The 17,744-nt window shown below is 42.1% G+C and overlaps 1 protein-coding gene across 5 annotated transcripts in view; it reads right to left on the reverse strand.

The window, feature by feature from the left end:
* The window catches only part of OGDHL (oxoglutarate dehydrogenase L), a 218,539-nt gene that overhangs the window by 82,353 nt on the left and 118,442 nt on the right, over positions 1–17,744 (reverse strand). For 4 of the 5 annotated variants that reach the window (XR_005779684.1, XM_040436481.1, XM_040436478.1 and 1 more), the window contains exons 3-4: positions 6,582–6,770; positions 766–868 (exon numbers count right to left, since the gene is read on the reverse strand). Coding sequence is in view for 4 of the 5 variants with exons in the window: in XM_040436481.1 (XP_040292415.1) it covers positions 766–868; positions 6,582–6,770 (292 nt within the window). In the remaining variant the exon portion in view is untranslated. Of the gene's footprint in view, positions 1–765; positions 869–947; positions 1,048–6,581; positions 6,771–17,744 lie in introns of all 5 variants that reach the window. The other variant, XM_040436482.1, reaches the window with a different exon arrangement.

A 17,744-nucleotide genomic window follows, 5' to 3' on the forward strand; every position in this document is an offset into this window, starting at 1 on the left:
GGCAAAAGCATCTCTGCCTTGTCGTGCCCCAGAAACTGAAGTCTACGCAAGCTACAGCCACGTCTTCTTTGAAGCTCAAAAAGTTACAAATTATGATGCACACCTGTCGTGCCCCTCTAATGTGCAACTTTTTTACGCCACAACTATGGCATATAGGCCTTGATAAATGTCCCTCATTATCTTAATAAATTTGGAGCAACACAGGTTTGGTTAAGAGTCTTAATAAATCCGCCCCATGGATTCACCCTTTTCCTCCTCATGATCATGGACACATAAAAGTAGGAGCAATCATTGCCTCCCACAAACTATAAGCAAGTCATTTTTGATGCTGTGCATTAGAAGGTACACCACCCTGTCAATTCACTAAGTTGCTGCATTTTACATCACATCTACGCCAAATAAAGTCACTACAGCACAGTGAAAGGACAACATGGAGAACATAGAATCGGAGCCCTATTACCTATAGATGTAGCCATTATTCACTTCCAATTAACAGTCCTCATAGGTTATTGTCATTGTTATTGTGTGGATAGAAATCTGGAAATATTTATCATCTACAGTATATAAAAGTTTGCATACTTAGGCTACATGTATAAGCAATGACGCAAAATCATACACATAGGAATCGCGTGAAATCTATCATAGAACTAGGCAGGGACAAGCACATAAAGCCAAAATACAGTAAACGCAAGGAGAAGGCACAAAGTCAACAACCGAGCACTCAGGTCGCTACCGTCAAGGCATTTTACAGTCTTGAATTCTCACCAAGTTTATCAAGTGTAGTGATAAGATCAGATGGCACAAAAGAGTCCAAGTCAGCATCCAAAATTCCAAGAGGGTCCAGCTGAGACACATGATGCCCACGGATCTGTCCAAGTTGGAGAGGTAAGCCAAGGAAAACAAAAATCACAAGATAAGGTCATCAAATGGCCAGGTATGATGCTCACCAATGTCTGTGTGCCCCACTCTATCTTCATCCATGGTGTCACCAAAAAAGACTTGATTAATTCCTAATGGATCCAAACTTGCAGCATGGTGCCCTCTGATCTGCAAGTAAGGACAAGACTGCTGGCTGAAAGCACTGCTTTCTATGATGCCACTACAACTATTGCCAGGCTGCTAAGATAACATTCATATACACTGGTTTAGATAAAAGCAGGAGTGAAATATTATTGCAGATTTCTACAGTTTTAAAATTAAAATTGATGAGATATATATTCAATGTGTCTCATCTCTGCATCTGTTGCTGTCAGCTAAGGGTACTTTCACACTAACGTTATTCTTTTCCGGTATTGAAATCCGGTAAAGGCTCTCAATACCGGAAAAAATGCATCCGTTTTGTTCTAATGCATTCTGAATGGAAAGCAATCCGTTCAGTATGCATCAGAATGTCTTCCGTTCTATCCCTTGTACGGTATTGACCGGCCAAAATACCGCAGCTTGCCGGATCCGGTTTTCCGGTCTGCGCATGTGCAGGAACATAGGAGGACCTATTTTTGCTTTTGATCTTGAAAAAATTAAATACCGGATACGTTATTCCGGATGAAACGGATCAGTTATATCACCGGATCAGTCTAACAGATCCGGAAAACAAAAAACATATTTCCGTTTGCATACAGTTTGCCAGATCCGGCAGGCAGTTCTGTTGCCGGAACTGCCTGCCGGAATCGAACAACGCTAGTGTGAAAGTACCCTAAAAAAATGCACAGGACACAGCAGCAGAAGTTAATTTAGAACACTGAGCTGAAGAGCTGCCTCATCCCTTTCTCTGCTTCTCAGGGATTATGGTCAAATTAATACATAATACAGATGAAGTACAGAGAGAGGAGGGTGGGGGTACGGGTAATGAGTAGCAGCACTCGCATGCAATCTCCACTACCACCGCCTGTCCTGACCATCATAATGCCTGACAAGCACAGCAGAGAGAGGACGAGGCAGCTCTTTAGCTCAGTGTTCTGAAGTAACTTGTCCTCCTGTGTGATTAGGACATTTTATTTCCCCTGATGATTTCTTCCTAGACAAAAAGAGCCATTATAACTAATAAAAAGGTATTTTGGAAATTATTTATAACAATGTAATAGTTAAGTATTTTCAGTAATTTTATTTTATAATTCCCAGAGAACCCCTTTCAGTATCAGTCAATGAATGCATAAACTTAGAGCAATATCTATGCATCCATATAGAATAAGGGTATGTTCACACATGCCTTGTGGTCTCTGGAAGTCTGTTCCGGCAGAGTTTACTGTATGCAGCATAGCTAAACACTGCTGCGCACCACCGGATCCTCATTGACAGTATTTTCTGTCCAGCTGTCAGTCTGAGCTGAACTCCAGTAGTCTGTTCTTCTGCTGGAAGAGACTACTGGAATTCAAGATGAATATGTGAACCTAGACTAACAGTCCAAAATGGTGATTACAAGCATCCCAATGTGGGCATTATGGTGGCTCGATGATTTGCAAAGTTGCCTTGTAGCAATAAGGTCCTGAATCTGACCAGGTTTAGGTGACCCACCTTGTAGGAAATAACACTCCTATGAATATGGCCCAACACTGAGCTCAATAATAAGGCAGCATGCAATTATCATGTAAGCTCCCTCTAGTGGTGGTTGCAGGCAGCCATATTTTTGTCTTTTAACTTTTTGTATATGTGGGATATGTAAAGAGAATCACCAAACAATTCGAAAAGAATCAGAGCTTCTTAAAATTCCACAAACCTTTATTCTTTCTTCATAATAAAAAATACAACAGTAGTTCACCTGACCTGGCATTGCCGTGAACGTAGCTCAACTTGCATAAGTCAGATGAACTACTGATGTTTTTTTAATATGAACAAAGGTATATAGAATTTTAACCCTTTCTACCCCGGGCCAGTTTTCACCTTCCTGCCCAAGCCATTTTTTGCAATCTGACGTGTCGCTATATGTGATTATTGTGATTATTATAACTTTGGAACACTTTCGTGACACATTGTACTTCATGGACAGTCATAAGTTTGAGTCAATATATTTCACCTTTATTTATAAAAAAAGGACAAATTTACCAAAAATTAAGAAAAATTCGCTATTTTCTAAATTTCAAATTTCTCTGCTTTTAAAACAGAAAGTGATACCTCATAAAAAATGTATTACTTAACATTCCCCATATGTCTACTTTAGGTTGGCATCATTTTGTAAATGTCATTTAAATTTTTTAGGACGTTAGAAGGCTTAGAATTTTAGAGGCAATTCTTAAAAGAAAAATTTCCAAAACCCACTTTTTAAGGACCAGTTCAGGTCTGAAGTCACTTTGTGGGGCTTACATAGTGGATACCCCCCATAAATGACCCCATTGTAGAAAACTACACCCCTCAAGCTACTCAAAACTGATTTTACAAACTGTGTTAACCCTTTAGATGTTCCACAAGAATTAAAGGAAAATAGAGATGAAATTTCTAAATTTCACTTTTTTGACAGATTTTCCATTTTAATCCATTTTTTTCTTTAACACATCGGGGGTTAACAGCCAAAAAAACCTCAATATTTATTACCCTGATTCTGTGGTTTACAGAAACACCCCACATGTTGTCGTAAACTGATTTTAGGGCACACTGCAGGGCACAGAAGAAAAGGAACACCATATGGTTTTTGGAAGGCAAATTTTGCTGGACTGGTTTTTAGATGCCATGTCCCATTTTAAGCCCCCCTGATGCACCCTCACAGTAGAAACTCCCAAAAAGTGACCCCATTTTGGAAACTAGGGGATAAGGTGCCAGTTTTATTGGTACTATTTTGGGGTACATATGATTTTTAATTGCTCTATATTACATTTTTTGTGACACAAGGTAACCAAAAAATGGCTGTTTTGGTACCGTTTTTATTTTTTCTGACAGGGGGAGATCATGTGCTATTTTTTAGAGCAGGGTGTTACGGACGCAATTATATCAAATATGTCTACTTTCTTTGTGTGTTTGTTTCAGTTTTACATAATAAAGCATTTTTATTTTTTTTTTAATATTGTTTTTGTGTCTCCATTTTCTGAAAGCCCTTTTTTTTTTTTTTTTGATTGTCTTGTGAAGGGGCTCATTTTTTTCCGGAATAGTTGACTTTTTTTTTGTACATATGATTTTTTGATCATTCATTAGTACACTTTATGGGGCAAGGTGACCAAAAAATTGGTAATTTTGGCACAGTTTTTTTCTATTTATTTTTCCAGCGTTCACCTGAGGGGTTAGGTCATCTGATATTTGTATAGAGCAGATCGTTACGGACGTGGCAATATATAATATGTATACTTTTTCTTATTTATTTAAGTTTTACACAATAATATCATTTTTGAAACAAAAAAAAAATGATGTTCTAGTGCAGTGATGGCGAACCTATGGCACGGGTGCCAGAGGCGGCACTCAGAGCCCTCTCTGTGGGCACCCGCACTCTGGAAAAAGTCTATGGTGTACAATATGCCTTAGACTTTTCCTGACATTCATCAGCGCAGGGCGCACTATGAACAGCACAGGCAGCGCACTGAATGTAGGCAGGTTATTATAGCTAAATGATAAAGTACATGGAAGATATACTATATTGGACTGAAGTATTCAGGTTAAATTGCTTTGTTGGCACTTAATAGCAATAAATAAGTGGGTTTTGGGTTGCAGTTTGGGCACTCGGCCTTTAAAAGGTTCGCCATCACTGTTCTAGTGTATCCATAGTCTTAGAGCCATAGCTTTTTTTATTTTTTGACAGATTGTCTTAGGTAGGGTCTCCTTTTTTGCGGTATGGGGTGACAGTTTGATTGGTACTATTTTGGAGGGAATACGCCTTTTTGATCGCTTGGTGTGGCAATTTTTGTGATGTAATGTGACAAAAAAAAAAAAGCTTTTTTTTGACACCGTTTTTATTTTTATTTTTTATGGTGTTTATCGGACGGGGCGGATCATGTGATATATTTATAGAGCTGGTCGTTCGGACTCAGCGATACCTAATATGTGTTTTTCTTTTTCTTTTTCAATTTTTTATTATAAAATCAGGAGAAAGGGGGCGTTTTTCTTTCTTCACTTGAAACTTTTTTTAAAAATAAAAACAGTTTTTTACTTTATTTCTGACTTAAATTTTTGGGGGTCTGATCCCCTCTGCAATGCGTTACAATACATCTGTATTGAAATGCATTGCCTGTTCGTGTATTACACATAGTAATACACTAACAGGTTGCCTAGGAGACCCAGCCTGAGGCTGGATCTCCTGGGCACCCGTAGAAGGCAGGTCCCCATGCTGTGCAAGGCAATGGGCTGCCTCTGCACGGTATCGGGCTGCCTTCTCACCCATCGGGTCCCCGCCACGGCAGCGCGGGGACCCGATGTGCTCCCTCACCCGCAGCAAACCCCTTCTATGTCGCGGTCAGCATACAGCAGGGGTCCGTCTAACGAGAACAGCCGATCCCCTGCAGCTGATCGGGCAGCTCCTGCACCTGCCCGATCAGCACACCATAAAAGTACTGCGCTGGGTGGCAAGTCACGTCCCGCTGCGTCGTACTATTACGGCGCTAGTAAGGAAGGGGTTAAGAACCTCAGATTCTCTTTGAATTGTTTGGATACTCTGCAGGTCCTGTAGTATGGCACAAGAGCAGGACCATCTACCATAGGGGAGTGTTTCTGATGGGACATTTATTGTAGTGCACACTAGATTACTAAGAGAAGGGAGGTCCTGATCCCCATGTTTGATTCATGTTCATTCCTTATTTCAGGTACAGTGATTATTGCTGTCATCATGATATTGTTATCTTATGTGTTATTTTTCTGTATGTGCTAATGCCGCCATCTATGTAAGTATATTGTGGAGATTTGATTGTGATGAAATTTTACTATGGAAGCCTATCAGAGACTCATTGTAGTACACAACATGTTTCAAGGAGATGGGAGGTCCTGGTCTCCATGTTTGACCCATGTTCATGCCTTACTGCAGATGACGGTGTTAATAAAGAATCTAAATCCCAACCACTCCAGTATTAAATCATTAACAGGAACCTACTGTTATATACAGTACGTATACTGAAAGGTAAAGCAGCCGAGAACGTTAGACCTGAAAATGAAAGGTGTTAAAGGGAGGTGATGCACTTTCAATAGGTATTCCCATCACAGACATTTATAGCATATCCACAGGATAAGTCATAAATGTCTGATAGACATGGGTCCCACCTCGAGAACAGAGATCTCCAAATCTCATCAAGGAGGCTAGCAGCTGCTGTTGTATGCCATTTTCATAACTCCCAATCTCTTCAATGGGATTTACCATATGTAAGAGCATGGCACAGCGAGCTCAGCTTTATATGTAATACCAGACACCTCTGCTTTAACGCTCCACCACCTGGTTGTAGGTCCCAGAGATAGGACACATATCTGTCATTTATTGAATTTCCTTTGGAAATTCCAATACATATTTGTGATGAAAATAACCATATAAAAGGTAAAACAAATAAATGTCAGATGAGGGAATGGGTGTGAACTCAGAATGGTACATTTATTTACATGGTAGACATCTGGAAATGAAAATACTAATTTAAAAATATTTTAATTAACCAGAAAAGCATATTCCGGAGATTTAGTTGTGTTACCTGGTATGCTCTGATTAATGACTGCACTGCCAGATGGTCTTCCACCAGTTTCTCTGCTTTAGCCGAAGCCATAGCAAGACCTTGGCTGCGAATCAACAATGCTTTATTTTGCATATCAGCTGCTTCTGTCTGATGGGCTTCACCAGGCACAGCCATAGCATCAGCACTGCGGAAAAAAGTATCCCAAGACTGTAAATAAAAAATAAAATAAAAAAAACAAGATTATAATCTTTGTGAGAATAAGACATTTAAAAATTAGAATAAGAAATAAACTGAATAAGGATGGGTGGATTAAAGCAGCTGTACTACTTAATCTTAAAGTTAGGTGTTAGGGCTCATGCACATGACACTATTTTGCGTTCAGTATACTGGCCGTTTTTTTAGTTCAGTATGCGGTACATATACTGAACCATTCACTTCAATGGTTCAGCAAAAAAAAAAAACGGAAGTGTCTCCGTGTGCATTCCGTTTCAGTATATCCGTACCGTGAAAAGATAGAACATGTCCTATTCTTGTCCGCAAATCACGGTGCTTGGCTCCATTCAAGTCAATGGGTCCGCAAAAAAAACTGAACACATACGGAAATGCATCCGTATATCTTCCGTTTTTGCGGAACCTTCTATTGAAAATGTTATGCCCAGACCAATTTTTCTATGTAATTACTGTATACTGTATATGGCATATGGAAAAACGGAACGTAAAAACGGAAAGGAAACAAAACGGAAACAAAAGACGGAACAACGGATCCGTAAAAAACGGACCGCAAAACACTGAAAAAGCTATACTGTCGTATGCATGAGCCTTAAGTGCGTGATCAGTGAGCTACATCAATCACAAGAATGTGGGTCCAGTGTCTCCGCATGAATGTGTCAATGTTCGAGCATGCATAATGCCACTCCATTCAATCTCTATGGTGCTGGCGAAGATAGCTGAATACAGTGCTACTGCTAGGCTATTTCAGCCAATCCCAAAGAGAAAAATGGAGGAGTAACATGATGGTTCAACCACCATTTCAGTCAGACCACTGTCATGATCTGCAGGGGGGAGCAGTACAAACACACCTTTTGCTTTTCTCATCAGTAGTGGAAATGTGAACTTTTATTCTGCCATTCTTTTTTCTCATGTGCCCAGGGCAGGGCTTTGAGGTGAAACGCTCTCTGCATTGTCCTGTTCACAGTCCAGCCCCCGGTGCTTTGAGTAATAGCTGGAGTGGTGTCCTGGTTGGATGCTCTCACTCAGAGCAAGGATGGGGGGGGTCTGTGAATCAGCTCAATGCAAAGAGCACTTCACACGAAAACTCCATCCTGGGCACTTAAAGGGCAGAATAAAACATCATATTCTCACTACTTCTGAAGAGATAAATCTCACAATAGGTATTTTTGACCTACTCTCTCAAGCCCCTACCTAGTGCTGTTAGCAGTTTAGCAAGGTCAAAATTGCTGACAGACTCTCTTTAATGGCTCTTTTCATTAATATCTTATACAGATTATAACAATGCTGACCATCAGGAAAATAATTGCAGAAAGAAATATCACTGGAAACAACTTAAAAAAGTCAAATTTCAGCATGAATTAAAATGTATCTGAGTCAGCAATGCATTAAAATGATTAAGAACACAGCGTGCCTATGCAACAGACTAATATACTGTACTTTAACCACTTGTCAGTCCCAAAACAATGGAAAAATGTGATAAAAGGTCACTTTTTATTGTAGATTTTGAATGTATGTCTCATATAAATATAGTTGGCAGTTGGCACACAACTCAGGTGACTTAAAGAGAATCGGTCAGCTCCAACACCCATCTCAAACTACGGTAAGATTTGCATAGTATAAATGACAGTCAGATTATGAAATTCTCTAGTCACACTCACTTGCATTCTGACACTGCTCCCACAAATCAGCAGTAAGATACTTGGGAACCCTTATAATGCATTTTACTGCCGGTTGGTGGAAGCACAGCCTCCCAAAGCATGCGAGTAAGAGGATACAAATAACATATTTGGACTTGGCGTCATTTACACTTTACAACACTTACCAAAGTTTGGGAGGTATTGGAACTGACATTCCCTTTAAGTGTATTTCAACTCCTTAGTGACAAAGCTAATTTTAGCCTTAAGGGCCAGAAACATTCCCCCATCTCTCGATGTTCCAGCAGTCATTACTTTTAGATATTTTTTTCTTTAACTTAGGGTACTTTCACACTTGCGGCAGAGGATTCCGGCAGGCAGTTTTGTCGCCGGAACTGCCTGACGGATCCGTCAAAACGTATGCAAACTGATGGCATTTGTCAGACGGATCAGGATCCTAGGATGGAACTCAATGCCGGAAAAGAATAACTCTAGTGTGAAAGTACCCTTAGCTGTATGTGACCTAAATTTTGTGGAATGAGTTGTAGTGTTATAGGAACAATTTGAGGGGTTTTTTTTGAGGAGGAGATTAAAACAACAATTTCAGCAACATTTTTTGGGATCTATTTTCACAGTGTTCCAGAATTGCAGTGTTAGCTGCAAAAATAAAATAAAAATACAGCCTTTAGAATTCAGGTTGGGCGTGAGAGCTACAGCTTTATGCAGCTCTCACTGAGACCAAATTCTAATGGCTGTATTTCTGGTTTTATGGTTGCTAACATTGCAATCCTGGTATTGTTTTAAATGTTATATTGTAGCTTTAAAATAAGACCAAGATCATGCTCAATTGCAGCCTAAAGGCCCTTGCACACAACCGTATGCCCTTCGAGATATATGGTCTGTGAGCAGGCCCATATGTCCTGAAGCGGGCATTGATCGTGCTCCATGGGAGCACACGGCATCATAGATTACAATGATGCTGTGCACGTCGGGCTGCCCGCGGAACTATTGTCCTGCACTCTTATAATTTTATGAGTGCAGGACAATAGTTCCGCGGGCAGCCCGACGTGCACAGCATCATTGTAATCTGTGATGCTGTACGCTCCCGTGCGCACGATCAATGCCGCTCCGGGACATATGGCCCGCTCACGGACCGTATGTCTCGGAGGGCATACAGTCGTGTGTAAGGGCCCTAAAAAAAAGCTCTTAGAGGCACCTCCACCCCTCTGTCCAGCAACACTGCACACAAAACTATTCAGTCAAAACACTGTTAGGGAAAATCAGCAAAGGGGTTAAATAGACCTCTGTTATGCTATCATATCTATGTGCATTGACAAATAAAATCTTTTTTTTTTCCTAGAAGGGTCTACCAAAAACCAAGCTGACCCCTATGATCAGCTGTAAATTGCAAGAGAACCTGGATACATCTATTTGATTACTTTTCAGTGCCACTGCAGGTGGAATAAATTATTACACAGTTCCAACTGAAATCAACAAGTTATCCATGCTGGGTCTTCTACAGCGAGATATGTAGTCACTTTCCACACCAGATAGGACGAGGTTCCTAAACAATAGAGTTTCATTTATCCAGTAATTGGTTGCAGACAACTGATCTTGTTCTATAATGTATATGTTTCCATCTCAACATTTATAGGACAGCCACAGGCTATGCCTTAAATGTCCATTGATGTACACCCACCCCTGAGATTTACACAAGTACACAGTGATTAAAGGATAAAAATAAAACAAAAACCTTTAGTCCAGCCAGACAATAATTAGCATTGCAGGATCACATTGAAGTACCGTAGGTTTGGGGGGCGTGGCCTGACTGGAGATGTGAGCGGACGTGTGGCGCTTTGGCTCCCGGCTGAATATCCTGCAACTCATTCTTCTCCCCGTTCATCTGGGGCTAGAATTGGTGGCCAGTACAGCACAGTGCTTCCTCAGGGGCCCCACAGTCTTACCGCTCCGCCATGAGACGTCAGAAGGCCAAAGAGAAGGAGGTAAAGGCCGGTGAATGCGCCACCCCAGCAAAGCAAAATGGCGCCGGACAGTCAGTAAAGCTGTAGGATGTGGCAGCGCGACTTGAAAAGTTTGCTTACACCACTGAATCTGTGCCTCCTGCTCCGGTCCTGGATGCATATGCTGCCGCTGTCAAGCGGAACCCTCCTGTGCCTTTATCCCAAGATGACAATATTTCAGAGGACTCTGAGGTCAGTGATCTTAATGGCAAGATGGCCGCCTCGGCACTTGAGCCTACTATCAAGGATGTCTTTTCAGCAGTGCTACAATGCAATACTGCAATAACTGCGCCTACTACAAATGTGGGTGGCCTGAAAGAGGATATAGGGCTACTAAGGCAAGACATGAGGCAAGTCAAAGAATGTGTGGGTGAAATGGAAGGCTGCTAAAGTGATTTGGAAGACCAAATGCCGCCAGTTAAAAGGGACATGCAGCGGGTGATTCATAATGTCACCATGCTTATCTCCAAAACCGACGATATGGAAAACAGGCTGCGGCGAAATAATGTGTGCATGATTGGTGTGCCAAAACGTACCGAAGGTACAGATGCTGTTGCATTTGTGGAAAAGTGGCTATCAGAAAAAATAGGAAAGGAGAAGCTATCTCCTCTTTTTGCTGCGGAACGGGCGCACAGGGTGCCGTTTCGGGCCCCCACCACCAGGGGCGCCACCACGTCCTTTATTGCTTAGAGTTCTTCCTTTTCGTGATCAGGATGCCATTTTGAGAGGAGCAAGAGACTGCACCGATTTGACCATTAATGGAAACCGGATCTCTTTGTTTCCTGACTTCTCAGCTGAAGTTCAGAAGAAGCGTGCACATTTTATTGATGTTAAACGCAGACTGCCACAGCTACAGCTTCCGTATTTTATGTTATATCCCGCAAAACTGCGCGTCGTGGCAAAAGATAAAACACACTTGTTTGAGGATCCAGGTGCTGCGTGTCAGTGGCTGGACTCCACCGAGAAGGATCTAAGTGGTGGTACTTGATCTGTTGAATGCCATAAGTTATTATAATACCATCTCTCACCTTTTGTCTATATGGACAGATGCTGAATGTGGGGTCATGTTGTTGTTTTTGATACCTGCTAATGTTAATGTGGCGGGCATGCAGAGTACCTGAGCCATTGGTCTACCCAGTACCAGAGAAGGTCTTTATTAGTATCAGTACTATGTCCTTTTCATCAGTTAGGAGTGTTATACTGTAATGGGGAGATCAGATATGTGCTGGCATAGCCGGGAATGTATGCCATGGTCTAGTACTTATTGAATGTTCCCTTTGTTTGCTATTACAAGTTCGATCATATTCTCTAAGTTCAGGAAATTATTTTCCCCAGGGTTTCACGTGTATGTGAAATGTCTTTATTTGTTCTGTATAGGTTGGGAGGGGGGAGGGGGGGTTGGAGGGACTGGGAGACCTTATTTGCTAGACACCGATGGTTATATGTGTATGGCCGGGGCGAGGACGTTAGCAGGCCTGTACTCTTATGGTTTAGAAATATAAATGGGTACCCTTAGAATAATTGCCTGGAATGTGAGGGGGCTGAATCAACCTGCTAAAACGCAATGCTGTCTTTTATGCTCTACAAACATATCAACCGGCAATTTTGTGCCTCTCAGAAACTCCTCTTACTTCTGAGAGAACACATCTTATTCAAAAGGCTTGGTTGGCACAGAAGTTCCATTCCTCCTATTCCACGCAGTCGAGAGGGACGAGCGTGTTGGTACATAGAAATCTCCCTTTCATCTCAAGGGATGTACACGTGGACAAGGAGGGTCGTTTTGTATGTATTAATTGCTCTCTGTTCCATTTCCAAATGGTACTAGTAGCCGTTTATATACCTCCCCCATATTCCTGTGAAGTCCTCAAAAAAGTATTATCGTTTACCTCCAAATTTCCAGATCTACCAGTTTTAATAGTTGGCGACTTTAACATGTTCTTGGACAGATCCCTAGACACGTTCCAATCTGACTGTAACGGTCACATCCACACACACACAGGGGGAAGGATAGTGACCACTGCGCTCCACCCTCACCCCTGGCCCTGCCTACTTGCCTCACGAGTCCTGATGACAGGGGACAACTGGACGTCAGTCCCTAACTTAGGATACGTGCAGGGAAGACAGACAAGACAAAAATACGGAACATGAACGGACCGGGTCAGAACCAAGAGAGCTACGCAGTACAAAGGGTTAAGCAAAGAAGAGAAGCCGGGGTCAAATACCAGGAGAGTAGAGAAGTACAAGAGGAGTCCTAAGAGAGTAGTCAGGTGGGAGCCGAAGTCACAATACCAGGACGGATGCGCAGTACAGGCGGAGCAGGCAAAATGATCGTCAGGGAACGGAATCAGGTGAGTATTCAGTAGTCCAACAAATAGCCAGGAACCTAGAAATTAACAGGCAACCTGTGGCTAGCAGGCTGCCTGTATTTATAGTGGGGAGTGAGGGTCATGTGACGTGGCCAGCGTCACATGACCGACAGACCAACCAGTTGAGCACCGAGTGATCAGCTCGGCGCTCAAGGCAGACTTAGGAGCAGGGAGCCACCCAGCAGTAAAGCCGCCCTGGGAATGAGGTCAAACACAGATCCTCATTCCCAAAGCTAAGCAACAGTTCTGCGGGCAATGGGGGACCGAGTGCACCTTCGGAACCCCGTTACACTGATAGTGGGGCCTCTGGCCTTTTCTATCTTCACTGGCCAGGATGCTCGATGAAGTAAACTTTTATGATTTGTAGAGGACCAGAAATCCTGGTGTGAAGCAATATTCCTGCTACTCGTCATCACATGGCTCTCTCTCTAGGATTGATCTGGCTGTAGGATCTATGGGAGTGTTAGATACGGTCCAGGATATTAGATATTTACCCCGCAGTATTTCTGACCACTCCCCGATATTGGTAGTAATGGATTTAGGGAAAGGGCTGCTGGACAGAGTTCAGACTACAGAAGCTAAATACGTCTCTAACCCTTCTTTAGAGAATACTTTGCATTGGACGGAAGCGCAGGGTCTACTAAAGGAACATTTGATTAGTAGAGCTGGGGACAAACAGTTTTTTAAAACCCAACATTATTTTATGGAAGGGGAAAGTACAGGTCACTTACTAGCTACTATTATTAAGACCCAATCAGGCCCATCTTGTGTGTCGGTAATCACTAATACGCTGGGTGTTCCGGTATCAGGAGATGATAATATAATGTGTTCCATGAGCATTATGAAGATGTCTATAGGTCCAGGCTAAGGATTGACTGCAGAGAGAGGGAGCAATACCTGCACAATATCCAGATGCCCAGCCTGTCCAATGAAGAGAGGTTATTACTAGACGGAACATTCAACTAGAAGAGATGGTATTGGCGGTACAATCGCTTCCTAATGGGAAAGCACCTGGGGGAGACGGCTTACCTTGGGAATTCTATAAAAAAAACATCATGAAGTTTTGCTACCGCATCTCCTACAGGTGTTTAATGAATCCTATAGGACAGGTATTTTACCAAGCTCTATGAGAGACGCATTGGTGGTGGTGATCCCCAAACCAGATAAGGATCCCAATTTGGTAGATTGATATAGACCTATCTCGGTAGATATAAAAGTGTTGGCCAAGGTACTAGCTAATAGGCTCCTAAATGTTATCACTCACATTATTCATGACGATCAATGCGGGTTTATGCCAGGAAAATCAACGTCATTAAACCTTAGGCGTTTGTTTCTCAATATTCAGATGGGGGGAAAAGAATGGGATGTGGGATGCCCTGCAGTGATCTCCTTAGACGCTGCAAAGGCCTTTGATAGTGTTGAATGGGAGTACTTATGGGCGGTCATGTCAAAGCTAGGGTTCGGTCCTGGATACATTAACTGGGTAAAATTGCTTTATAGCCAGCCGAGAGCAAGACTGCGAATGAATGGCAAGCTTTCCCCAATTATGACACTGGAGAGAGGTACCAGACAGGGATGCCCTTTTTCACCCCTCCTGTTTGCTATTGCTTTAGAGCCCCTGGCTTGTATTTTGCGTTCTACGCCACTGATTCGAGGTTTGGGAAGGGGGGCAGTGGAGGAACGAGTCTCGCTATACGCGGATGATATGTTATTGTATGTGGGCGATCTGGCATCATCAATAGATCCTGTTATATCATTAATTTCATACTTTGGAAATCAGGCTTACTGATTAATTGGAACAAGTCAGTTATTCTTCCACTGACCCCTTATCCGGAGTCTCTCTGTTTGAATCACATCAATTTGAAAGTGGTTTCTTCTTTTAAGTATCTTGGAGTCAATATTTCAGTTAAGCCCCGATCATATGTAGTGGATAACCTGGTACCGCTAATGGCTAGACTTAAACGGAAAGCGGTCACTTGGCATAAGCTTCTATTGTCGGTGATAGGTAGAGGTAATCTTAAAATGATCTGGATGCCGCAATTACTTTATATACTGCATAACTCACCAGTATGGATACCCATGCATTGCTATTATAAGCTACAGCAAATATTTAGATCTTTATTGTGGAAAAATAAAAAAAGGTAGAATTCAGAATGAAACGCTGCAGTGAGATAAAGAAGCGGGGGGGACTGGCGTTACCTAACCCCTTCCTATATTTTCTAGCAGCTCAGTTGCAACACTTCAAGGGCTGGGGTTCCCCGGGAGGGATGGGAAGATGTGGAGAATTGGTGAAGTGGGCGTCTGGTTATTGTCCTCCTATATCGATCTTGGAGAAAGATTTACCTGATTCTTTTAAACCCTTCCCAGTTGTGGGATTAATGAGGAAAGTCTGGGGAAAAGCCAGGGAAATTCTGGGTGTTCAGGAATTATTAGACCTGTCTCCTGTCTGGAATAACTCTCACTTAATAGAACTGTCCAAGCTGCAGGGGGTCTCTGATTGGGGGCGTAAGGGGTTATGGAGTATAGGTCAACTATATTCACAAGGCATAATGAAACAATTTGCACAACTTTGTACTGAATATGGTTTAGTGTCTACCCATTTCTATAAATACCTACAGTTAAGGCACGATATAAGTTCGCAAGATACAGTGCGTCCTGTGCAGTTTGTATCTCATCACATACTTAAAAAATGTATAGAACCAGGCCCCGTAAAAGGCGCTATCTCGGGCAGTTATAAAGCTTTGCAATATGAACAGCTGAAAAAATATCCGCTCAAGGTTAAGTTGAAGTGGGAGAGAGATGTGGGTCCCATCTCAAACACCCAATGGGAGGACGTCCTTGCACTAACTCCTACTCTGACCCCTAGTGAAGCGGCTAGACTATCTCAACTCTATATGATACACAGGGTATACAGGGAGTGCAGAATTATTAGGCAAGTTGTATTTTTGAGGATTAATTTTATTATTGAACAACAACCATGTTCTCAATGAACCCAAAAAACTCATTAATATCAAAGCTGAATATTTTTGGAAGTAGTTTTTAGTTTGTTTTTAGTTTTAGCTATTTTAGGGGGATATCTGTGTGTGCAGGTGACTATTACTGTGCATAATTATTAGGCAACTTAACAAAAAACAAATATATACCCATTTCAATTATTTATTTTTACCAGTGAAACCAATATAACATCTCAACATTCACAAATATACATTTCTGACATTCAAAAACAAAACAAAAACAAATCAGTGACCAATATAGCCACCTTTCTTTGCAAGGACACTCAAAAGCCTGCCATCCATGGATTCTGTCAGTGTTTTGATCTGTTCACCATCAACATTGCGTGCAGCAGCAACCACAGCCTCCCAGACACTGTTCAGAGAGGTGTACTGTTTTCCCTCCTTGTAAATCTCACATTTGATGATGGACCACAGGTTCTCAATGGGGTTCAGATCAGGTGAACAAGGAGGCCATGTCATTAGATTTTCTTCTTTTATACCCTTTCTTGCCAGCCACGCTGTGGAGTACTTGGACGCGTGTGATGGAGCATTGTCCTGCATGAAAATCATGTTTTTCTTGAAGGATGCAGACTTCTTCCTGTACCACTGCTTGAAGAAGGTGTCTTCAGAAACTGGCAGTAGGACTGGGAGTTGAGCTTGACTCCATCCTCAACCCGAAAAGGCCCCACAAGCTCATCTTTGATGATACCAGCCCAAACCAGTACTCCACCTCCACCTTGCTGGCATCTGAGTCGGACTGGAGCTCTCTGCCCTTTACCAATCCAGCCACGGGCCCAGCCATCTGGCCCATCAAGACTCACTCTCATTTCATCAGTCCATAAAACCTTAGAAAAATCAGTCTTGAGATATTTCTTGGCCCAGTCTTGACGTTTCAGCTTGTGTGTCTTGTTCAGTGGTGGTCGTCTTTCAGCCTTTCTTACCTTGGCCATGTCTCCGAGTATTGCACACCTTGTGCTTTTGGGCACTCCAGTGATGTTGCAGCTCTGAAATATGGCCAAACTGGTGGCAAGTGGCATCTTGGCAGCTGCACGCTTGACTTTTCTCAGTTCATGGGCAGTTATTTTGCGCCTTGGTTTTTCCACACGCTTCTTGCGACCCTGTTGACTATTTTGAATGAAACGCTTGATTGTTCGATGATCATGCTTCAGAAGCTTTGCAATTTTAAGAGTGCTGCATCCCTCTGCAAGATATCTCACTATTTTTGACTTTTCTGAGCCTATCAAGTCCTTCTTTTGACCCATTTTGCCAAAGGAAAGGAAGTTGCCTAATAATTATGCACACCTAATATAGGGTGTTGATGTCATTAGACCACACCCCTTCTCATTACAGAGATGCACATCACCTAATATGCTTAATTGGTAGTAGGCTTTCGAGCCTATACAGCTTGGAGTAAGACAACATGCATAAAGAGGATGATGTGGTCAAAATACTAATTTGCCTAATAATTCTGCACGCAGTGTATAGAACTCCGATTTTCTTATGGAAAGTGGGTTATAGGTCTGATTCCAAGTGTCTGAAATGTGGGGAAGAAGGGGCTGGAATGTTTCATATGCTGTGGAATTGTAGTGCGCTGAAGGGTTATTGGATGTATATAATCAACTTGATAAACAAAATTTATAGCGCTAAATATAAGCTGGATCCTAGATTATGCTTGCTTGGTATGTTGGATTCGGATAACTTGCAGCCGAATATTACAATTGGAATCAACAGAATCCTATATCAGGCACGTAAAACTCTAGTTGCTAAGTGGATACAGCCGCTTCCCCCAAATATATCTGAATTCATTGCAAGAATGAATACAGTTATAAGATTGGAGAGGGGAGTATATATGAAGCGTAACTGCCTTTCGAAATATGACAATATTTGGGGCCCCTGGATAGACAGATCTGGAGTCTGTAGCTCATGGTTGACTTTG

The sequence above is a fragment of the Bufo bufo genome, chromosome 6 (genome assembly GCF_905171765.1).
Source record: "Bufo bufo chromosome 6, aBufBuf1.1, whole genome shotgun sequence".
Lineage (NCBI taxonomy): Eukaryota > Metazoa > Chordata > Amphibia > Anura > Bufonidae > Bufo > Bufo bufo.